Below are 10,257 nucleotides of genomic sequence, written 5' to 3'. Positions count from 1 at the left end.
TTTTGGCCAAAAACCACCAAAAATGTAAGTCTATAACCTTACAAAATTTTTGACCAAAATATACTTTTTGCTCAGAATTGAAATTTAAAGGGTTTAAGTAATTAAATATTTTTGGTATAACACGCAAACACTAAATCACACCTTGGAAACCCATAGTTGATAAGTAATTAGCATTGAAAAATGTCAGTAAAATCTTTCAAGGGTCATTTTGGCCACTAATTACTCTGAAATTGAATCGTGGACCACATTCATAATCAGCAAGCTGGCCTATTTGTTATTAGAAATACTGTACTGTACTGTGTCAGTTGAAGCAATAATGAGGGACAACTTTCTTCTATTTACAGGGATTAGCCCACACGAGGACAGGGCGAGTTTTTGTTTTTCATTCGTGAGGACAGGTACCCCCCCATATGTTCTACTGTCCTTCAGTGACATATTTGAAAAACGTCTACACACCTTATAAAACGGGATCACAAATACTTACAAAAATGCTAAAAGAGCTCAGGACCCGCCTGTTCTTTAGTCTGTATTTTTCTAGGTCATTTCCCAATCAAGCGAGACCCTGATGCTTACATTATTACCGAAATTGTCAGCAAAATCGAATTTTCGGCCGAAACTGCAGAAATATACTTCTTTCGGAATTGAAATTTAAGGGGGTTAAGTAATTGAGTACTTCTACAACAAAAAAGCACCTAAATTGCACCTTGGAAACCCATAGTTGGCAAGTAATTAGCACTGTAAAATATCATTAAAATATTTCAAGCATTATTTCGGCCACGAATTTCCCCGCAATCGAATCGTGGACTAGATTCCGTATCAGCATGCTCAGGATTACCTATACTGTACTGTGTTGGGTAGGAGTGAAGAAAATATGCACTAGGATATGTAAATTGACAGAAAGACTTGGTGACCTACTGTGGTGTGAGTGAAGGTCTTACTGCAATGTAAAGGAGTGAGGGAAGAACTTACAGTAATGTATAGGGGTGACAGGAGGACTTGTTGACCTACTGAGGAGTAAGGAATAGTCCTACAGAGGTCACAAAAAGAGTGAAAGTACGCGATAAAACTCGAAAAACCATAACTGCTCAAAAAGGCAAAAAACACAATGTAAACAAAAATAAAAAACCTGTGATAAAACGGAAAATAAAAAACCTGAATGACCACGCACATACATACCAAATGTAAAGTAAGGAAGGTACACGAAAATCTATACCTGTAAAGGCATGACCCCCCACCCCCCCACAATCTCACCAGCCCTGCACTTCTCCCCGTGAAGAAAGCCTAATGCAGTATTACTGTACAAAATCGTAATACAGGTTGACAATCCCTCAACCGAAATCTTTGGGGACAGGCATTTCAAATTTTGGAATTTTTCGGTTTTCGGAATTTTTTTTTTTTTGTATTAGCCTACCCGGGCACAAGTCACTGACCCACATTGGGGCCTGGGTGGCAAAAATATAATAAAAATTATAATAACTAACAATTCATAGGTCTAGGTCGTGTTTCTCACTTTTGATCTTTTTTTTCATTCTTGTATTTCTTTATTATTTTATTATTACAGTATCATTGTTATTATTATTATTTTTATGATCAAATTTTATTATTATTAATATTAATATTATTATTATTATCATTATTATTATTATTTTCTTTTGGCATATTTTTTAAAATTTTTATTTACTATGAATAATTATTATTATTACATTTTCGCCCCCAGGCCCCGATGTGGGTCAGTGATCTATGCCCGGGTGGGCTAATCCCTGTTTTAAAAAAAAAAAAAAAAAAAAAAATTGGAATTTCGGATAAAGGGTTGTCAACCTGTATCTTTAGTTTATTGACAAATCAGTACAATAGTCTGATATCTCATTATCACCCACATACCATTGAAACAAAATCTTTTAACATTTTTTATTAAAACCACTGGATTAGGGTGACAAGTAATGTTAAAGCATGTTGCAAATAAACTTGTGAAGTCTTTTAAGCATTCGTCATGACTTCACACACAAAAAATATAAGAAATTAAGATGTGAGGTAAAGCAATTAGACATACAAGATTAGCTTACATCAATCCTTCTGCTCTCAGAGATTACATAATTTTGTTTATTTGATCAACCAATTTAACCATTAAAGGATTCACCAGGAGTGCGAATATCGTCTATCTTGAGAATCATTTTCACAAGCTGGGTGGCAAGAAGAATCTGCTGTTTCTTGCTGTGCAGTGTCTCAATCACATGCTGCTCCTTCATATCTGCAATAAAAATTAAGTCAATTTTTACCACCAAAAATACATGTCCAAGACCAAGATGGGAAAACCATACTGTATATACTTAGTGCTATGGTTTATGGTTCACATCTCTAGTTTTGACAGCTTTACATTGAAAACATTAATGGAAAATTGCCCAGTGGGTGTTTCATTTTTGTGATTACATCCATCTCAAAAGTTATGACTTAAAACCTTCAATTTACTTATTGCCTCTTCCCACACCCAAACAATTAAGGTGTGGTACCCATGGGACTGACAGCTTAGGTGCAACACTAAATGAAATTAACATTAGAATAAGTAAAAAGTTCACTTCAATTAGTAAAAGAGCTGATACCAACCACATGTTCCCTTGCTATTGCAGTCGATGCCTAATGATGGATTCTTTTCTGAGATTTGGCGGGCCTTGCAGTCAGCCAATGTGTGAATGGGAGACAGACCAGAGTTCTCAGCAAGGGAAAGTGGAATGCTCTCTAAAGCATCAGCAAAGGCACGGAAAGCATACTGCTCCAGGGTTGAAATCTGAGAGAAGAAAATCAACAAATAAAAAATGTGATAGTGACCATGCAAGTCACATTTTTAATATTTTCAAACTAGAGTAACACAGTCACTCAACCATTGATCACCGCCAAAAGGTTACCCCCATCTTTAACTGTCAATTCACCTATGGAAGAAGAAAAAGAATCCCTTGAGGACAATTGTCTTTGTATGAGAAACCCACGTTTAAAGTACCAAAATTATTTCTGGAAAAGAGGAGGAGAGAGGGGATTTAGGGGGTGGGGATGATACTTATGAAATTCTGGCACAAGTGGGAGCTTGTTGAGGTACTGCATCATGTTTGCAAAGTTAACTAAATTCCCTTACCCACTATTTGTCATACTCCCTTGACACTGGCGGTAGACAATACAGTAATAGAGAAAATCACGTAAAAGAAGATATGCAGCAAAAGCTTACCTTATCGGCTTCTTCCGATACAGCCAAAGCACAAGAGACCTCTGAAGCACCACCTCCGTACACAATTTTGTTGTTGCGTACCAAGTTTCTTACTACACAGAGGGCATCATGAATACTGCGCTTAGCTTCCTCAATAATCATCTTGTTTCCTCCACGAATGAAAATTGTCACAGCCTTAGTGTTGGGACATTTTTCAATTACCAACATCCTGTCTTTGGTGGTTCCAAAGGTCAATTCACGTACTGTTCCACAGGTACCTAACTTCTCTGGAGACAGCTCCTCAAACCGAGGAACAATCCGACCATTAGTGGCTATGGCAATAAGTTCAATCTCTGGTCCACCCACCCATCTCACAGCAGGCAATTCCTTTTGAAGGAGAAGGTGGTTGGCTTCATCATCAAAGCCCCACTGGCAAATAGCAAGGTTAGCTCCAGTTGCCTTCACCTTGTCCACCATATCTACAAATTGTTTTTGCTCATATACGTGTAGAGCATTGTACTCCTCCACACTGCTAATTTCAAGCTTATGCTTTGTCTTAGGCTTGGGAGGTTCAAATGGGCAAGTGAGAATGGCCATCTTGACATCCTTTAATTCCTTTGGCATCTGAGGATGGGAAAAGTCTTTATCTATGACAACACCTCTCACCAACATTGTGTCTTCCAGTTTACCACCAACTTTCCCTTCCACCTTAATGAGCTCAAAATTAACATCCCGGGTACTCATATCAGCCACAGCCATTACCGCATTCACAGCAATTTCTGCCATTTGCCTATGGCAGCGATTAATAATCTTGGAGCCAAGTGTTGTCATGGCAGTTAAAATTAAAGGTTCAAGGTTGTTCATGTCAACTGGGAACTCGTCAGCAATATTTTCCAAATTTTCAATGGCTTTCTTAGCAGCTAGCTCGTACCCATCAGCAACACGAATTGGGTGGATACCTTTATCCAATAAGTATTCAGCCTTTTCTAATAATGCTCCAGCCAAAACTGTAAAAAAATTAAATAAATACATCAGTTCAAATAAAATTGGAAAATTTTGTTTATACCAAACTGATCATGAATAGTTTATATATACAGTATACACTACCGATTTTCCGGAAACTGATGGTCCGGCACATTGTTTAGTCCAGACAAATTTACTAGAGGGCATTTGAAATTCCCGTGACTGCCAGACTATCATTTATACTAATGTATTTCATTAAAATATTTACTTCACATTTTATTTACATTTAGCATTTGTTTAATTAATAATCCAGTTTCATTGATACTAATAAACTTGTATCATTTATACTCTTGTACAGGTATTTCATTTAATCATTTGATTTACATTAATATTTTTTTATTTACATTTCTAGCAGTCCATGGTGCTTTAGAGACACAAGAGGTGCAGTGTTGAATTATTATTACATGACCTCGGTTGGTCCAGCAAAACGGATAATCAGGCAAGGCTTTGGACCCAAGGGTGCTGGAAAATTGGTGGTGTACCTGTATATACAGTATGCTTTGCTATTATGGTTACTCAGCATCTTTATGGATGGGGTAAGAGGCAAGCTGAAAGCTATAATAATAATAATAGATTAGAGAACAAGTTTGGTAAATCGTGATATGGGATGCATATGGGAAGTACGGGTATGTTTGTTGCACTTAACATGACTGTCCTTTTTAAGTGAAATTTTAAACATTCAAAACATTGTGAATGAGTTTGGAAATAGGTTTATCAGCAAACAGATCCATGTTGAATGAAATAACAGTAATGGAGGGAAGGAAATTATAAGACACTGAGAAATGTATGGAGAGAAAGAACAGCATCAAAAGAATGAATGATGGGGCGATAAAAGAAAATCAGTAGTGTGTTATTTTCATGTGCTTTGGCTGGCTATTGTCAAACAGTGGAAGGAACATGGGTATCAATTAAAAAGTACTGTACTGTACTGTACTATACAGTCACACAGTAAACATACCCACAACACCAGTAGTTCCATCACCAATTTCATCATCCTGTGACTGGGAAAGTTGCACCATCAATTTAGCTATTTGGTGCTCCACATCCATCATCTTCAATATTGTAGCACCGTCATTTGTCACCGTAATGTCACCATCAGGGCTCACCATCAGCTTGTCTAAGCCTTTAGGACCCAATGATGTGGTAAGGATAGATGCCACACTCCTGGCAGCCAAGATATGAGACTGAAATGGTATTAAACATCATTACAATTAGAACCATAAAATAAAATATCCAAAATCTACTAAAAGTTCTAATTGCCCATAGAAGCAATGTCATTTTCTGGGTTTAGGTTCTGAATGCCTCACAAAACCCAAATTTGACTAATATTCCACCTACAATAAAGATATACATACACCTTTGACTTTCATAGTACTGTTCTGTATGTATCACAAACCATAAAATTTCTACATATATAAGCATTCAGATATGAAGCATACATGTTTTGTTTTATATTTGCTGATATACTGTAGTACAGGGGGCCCCCAAGTTCGCGGATTTTTATTTTGCTGTCCACTGTTATTCACAGATGACACCATTGATATACCCAAGAATGTTTGTGGGCAGTTTTAACATTGCAGGCATTTTCAAGGCTGGGACAGGGAGCCATTGGTTCTATACAGTAATTTCCTTTACCTGTATTGTAAATGTGTGTGTGTGTGTGTGTGTGTGTGTGTGTGTGTGTGTGTGTGTGTGTGTGTGTGTGTGTGTGTAGACACACACACTCAAAACACATACAGGTACAAATAAATAATAATTGGAAAATCCTCACAAATAATCAAAAACAAATTTATTAAAGATGTGACAGTCTACCCTCAAGTCCGTGCTTTTTAATAAAGCATGGACTTGAGGGTAGACTCACATTTTTAATAAATTTGTTTGATTATTTGTGAGAGTATGGTTGGCATGGCATGGTTGAATTTCATGTTTTTTGTGGACGTGAGACTACGCTCAGACCAAATAGCTCGACTGTTGCATGGAAACAAAAATGGGCAGAGAACAACAAGCGATGACACGGCAGATTTTTCGGAGGAATATATACAGTAAATAATTAATTTTCGGTAAATTTGCATAAGCGCACCCCACTCTGTTAGAAAGTCGAAAATATATTTTTCTAGTGTATTTGTGTGTGTTTAGACCAAATATGACCTTCATTTCCATCGGAAATATGCCGTTATTTTATCTATTTTTTTTTGGTGGGACTTTTAAAAAAAATAATGGCTAAGCGAATACAAAATACACCAAAAACACTACAAAAATATAAAGCAAACCTAACCTAACCGACACTAACCATATGACGGAATCACCTATTTCTTACCTTATTGCTGTCTCTTCTTTGTCTTTGGGATAAGGGACGAGTTAGGACAACGCCACATATGTTGTTTTTTGCAATATTTACATTCAGTCTTGCACTTAAGACACTTTACTGAGGTCGGGAAAACACCATGCGATCGAAAAAATGCTACAGTTTCTTCGCTTTTTTTCCCAAAAACTCGCAATCAGCTCCATATAATTTAAGTGACACCCATCACAGACTTCCATGGTCGGAAATGAATATGAATTGGGAAATATGAGACCCAAAATAAAAATTGATTTTGATTGGGCCAAAAATACCGAGAATTAAACCAAAAATCATTGTAATTGGTTGCAAAAAAAAAACGCTTTTGATTGGCCGCATGACGTGTACGGGAATGCATGCGTGTGATGATTTATGAAGGAGAGACGCAGTGTGGGAGGTGAGGTAGGCGATAATGGTGGAAGATTAATGGAAGAAAATAGAGAACATTTTGGATATGCTATCTCCGTTATTATACATGTGTGACGGTAATGTAATAGAAGAAAATTATCTTATAATTTGACGTCTTATTCGAATATGATAATAGATTAGTGGTAGGATTGTGGTGTGTGAAAATGCAATAATACCTAATTTTCACGTACAAAGTATGTATAGACATCATTTTAGTGTCATACCAGTTTTTCACTGTTTTACCCTGCAATTTTACTAGAGATAATCACAACCGTTATAACAAGTTTTGCCAAGACTCAATGGAAACGTCAAATAGTGAGTCATCACCTACCACCGGTACCTCAAACTCCTTTCATATTAATATCTAAAATGAAAGCGTTACTTCTTTGACTTGAGACAACCAATTACCCATGTAAGCATCAAAACCAGGTGGTCAACTACCCCATACGACTCTGTTTAACGATCATAGAACAATAAAACCCAGCACCTGCCAGCCGCCCCTCATCAATACCTTCAGTGCGTCAATTCCCGTCAGCCTCTTTTGTTGGTCCTGGTCCTTGAGGATGATGATGGGCTTCCCATACTCATCGAATATTAGCTGCCCCATCGCCGTCATGATGAAGATAGGGCCTCAAGGGAGGTCACAACCTTCAGATGATAAAGATATTCACAGATGAGTCGCAGGAGTGTGTGCCGCCTTCTGGTCTCCTCCCTGCAGCGGTGACTCAGGCCCCCTCTGTCGGCGGTCTGTGAACTACACCACCAAACAACCGAGAATCATCTGGAAGGCGACAAGAGCACACTGTTTTAACTTTAATTTTATATTAATATGCTTTATTCTAGATTAAAATAATACATTTTCTAGATTTTATTTTGCATTAATTTACTATATGACTATTCCTTTACTGATTTATACTTCTTAACTCATGTCTGAGCTAATTCAAAGTTTATTTGCCTTAATTCTCCAGAATAATTTATTATATTTTGCATTGGCATTGTATTGGGATAATTGATAAAAAAATGGAGGATTTTACTCAAAGGAAATAGAAATTTGTACTTGGAAATCAATAACTTATTAGGTGATCCAGATAGTTTTACAAAGCCTTTATGCTTAACATTTAAAAAAATTTGAGACATTAAAAAACAGTAACTTAACACTGATGACCAGAAGATTCTCGCTTTAATTGATATAAAATAGTAAATTACCTTAAAAACGGAATTGTTATTGTTTTCATGGACATCCTATATTTAACATTTGGTTCTGTTTATCCACTTTTATACAACATTGGACAACATAGTGTAATTTTTTTCGTCATTTATCAGCTCATTAACCGTCGGGCAGTTGGTCTACCCAGTACAGGAGGAAACCCTTTAACCCTCTGTTATGCTTGGGAGGATCACATTAGCACAACACCCTTCTCCCGCTCTGTAGCTAAATATAATTGTTTGGAAAAATAGGTGAACCAAAATACATGACATTAAAAATATTGTAGATTTATGCATCAGTTGGTCTCAAACATTGAATTACATTTTCTTAGTAAAATTTAAGCCATGATCAAGCATTTTTTTTATATACTGTAAGGGTGGAGTGTGTGTGGGGGAGCCTGGTGGACTGTGTGTGGGGGGCCTGGTGGACTGTGTGGGGGAGCCTGGTGGACTGTGTGGGGAGGGGTGGGGAGCCTGGTGGACTGTGTGTGGGGCCTGGTGGACTGTGTGTGTGGGCCTGGTGGTGGGGAGCCTGGTGGACTGTGTGTGGGGCCTGTGGACTGTGGGGGAGCCTGGTGGACTGTGTGTTGGGGGGGACTGTGTGGGGGGGCCTGTGGACTGTGTGTGGGGGGGACTGTGTGGACCTGGTGGACTGCCTGTGGACTGTGTGTGGGGAGCCTGGTGGACTGTGTGGGGAGCCTGGTGGAGCCTGTGTGGACTGTGTGGGGAGCCTGGTGGACTGTGTGTGGGGGAGCCTGGTGGACTGTGTGTGGGGGGCCTGGTGGACTGTGTGGGGGTGGAGTGGGGGGTCCTGTGGACTGTGTGTGGGGAGCCTGGTGGACTGTGTGGGGGGCCTGGTGGACTGTCCTGGTGGACTGTGTGTGGGGGGCCCTGGTGGACTGGGGGTGGACTATGTGTGGGGGCCTGTGACTGTGGGGGGCCTGGTGGACTGTGTGGGGGAGCCTGGTGGACTGTGTGGGTGGATCCTGGTGGACTATGTGTGGGGAGCCTGGTGGACTGTGTGTGGGGGAGCCTGGTGGACTGTGTGGGGGGGGGGCTGGTGGAATATGTGTGCATGAAGCAGTGTAGTATACACTGTAGCAGTATTGGTGATAACTTATATAAGTAAACTATTATGGATGAGATGATATGAGTAAACAGTTAGGGTCAGTTTAAGTACATAATAAATCGAAACATGTTGCAGGTCACAATTAATGTATTTGAAAGTCAGTGTAGAGGAAGTGACAGAACCAATCTTGAGCAAAATGTAGCATGCAGTTCTTGGACCATTGTGAGATGGTGAATCAAGAAACTAAGGTAGTACTATAGGTTTTATAAGGTTGTTCAGATATTTAGACGATCCTTCCCTCGTAACGTTTACAAGAGTGATGTGCTCCCATCTGAAGTTCTGGTCCCAGAGATGTGCTAGAGACTGTCAGTTGCTTGAGAAGGTTCAAATGAGCGCCACCAGACTGGTGCCCACACTATGGAACCTCAGTTACCCAGAGAGATTAGTACCTGCAGTTGCCTAGCTTTACTATAGCCAGGCAAGGGGTGAATTAATTGAAGTTTCTAAACATCTCAGAAGACAGTACTCGGTCGAGTGTTCATACCTGAAGCTGGCAGATGCCTGGCCCACTAGTGGTCACAGCCCAAGGTTGAAGAAGTCACAAGTTCAGAAAATTGTTTCAGCAATCTTTTCGTTGTGAAAATTGTAAACTCTTCGAGCAATCTGCCAGAGACCATTGTGGTGGCAGTGAGTGTGAGCTCATTCAACACCAGACTAGACAAACACTGGCACAGGTAAAGATACATTTAGGAGCCAGTGCATGCCCATTACTTTCCAACAGTGCATAACAGAGACATGACTGATCACCCAAGCAGCTAAAAAGCCTATCAGTGGGAAAGAAGATAAAATTACCAAAGTAAAGAGGATATAAATTAATTTAGGTTTGATTAAATTACACTATGTTTGGTTAAGTACTGTTCCTTCATAAGGAAAGGTCACTGGGAAACTTTCTGTCGCTTAGTGCTCAGTCGTTTCCTGGTAGGCATTGAGGTTGTTCCAAATTAAAATGAAAGTCATGAG

At 39.1% G+C, this 10,257-nt stretch overlaps 1 protein-coding gene across 1 annotated transcript; it reads right to left on the bottom strand.

Moving 5' to 3' along the window:
* Positions 1-1,896: 1,896 nt before the first annotated feature.
* LOC121878332 (T-complex protein 1 subunit epsilon-like) lies at positions 1,897-7,712 on the bottom strand. Its single transcript, XM_042384484.1, has 5 exons — positions 7,474-7,712; positions 5,175-5,400; positions 3,215-4,200; positions 2,602-2,782; positions 1,897-2,248 (listed from the first exon to the last, which is right to left on the bottom strand). Exons 1-5 carry the CDS (start codon positions 7,576-7,578, stop codon positions 2,118-2,120), a joined length of 1,629 nt encoding a protein of 542 aa, XP_042240418.1. The 5' UTR covers positions 7,579-7,712; the 3' UTR covers positions 1,897-2,117.
* Positions 7,713-10,257: the final 2,545 nt, after the last annotated feature.

This window comes from Homarus americanus, unplaced genomic scaffold (assembly GCF_018991925.1).
Source record: "Homarus americanus isolate GMGI-L3 unplaced genomic scaffold, GMGI_Hamer_2.0 scaffold41027, whole genome shotgun sequence".
NCBI classification, from domain to species: domain Eukaryota; kingdom Metazoa; phylum Arthropoda; class Malacostraca; order Decapoda; family Nephropidae; genus Homarus; species Homarus americanus.
This window is presented reverse-complemented; position numbering and strand designations above follow the sequence as displayed.

What these genes read in the sequence shown, in the direction of transcription:
- LOC121878332 (XM_042384484.1), bottom strand. Translation starts at nt 7,578, where the DNA reads ATGACGGCGATGGGGCAGCTAATATTCGATGAGTATGGGAAGCCCATC. An exon ending in CGGGAATTGACGCACTGAAG is followed by an intron (nt 5,401 to 7,473) that starts GTATTGATGAGG and finishes ATACCATTTCAG; the next exon opens with TCTCATATCTTGGCTGCCAG. An exon ending in CAATAGCAAGGGAACATGTG is followed by an intron (nt 2,249 to 2,601) that starts GTTGGTATCAGC and finishes TTTTTATTGCAG; the next exon opens with ATATGAAGGAGCAGCATGTG.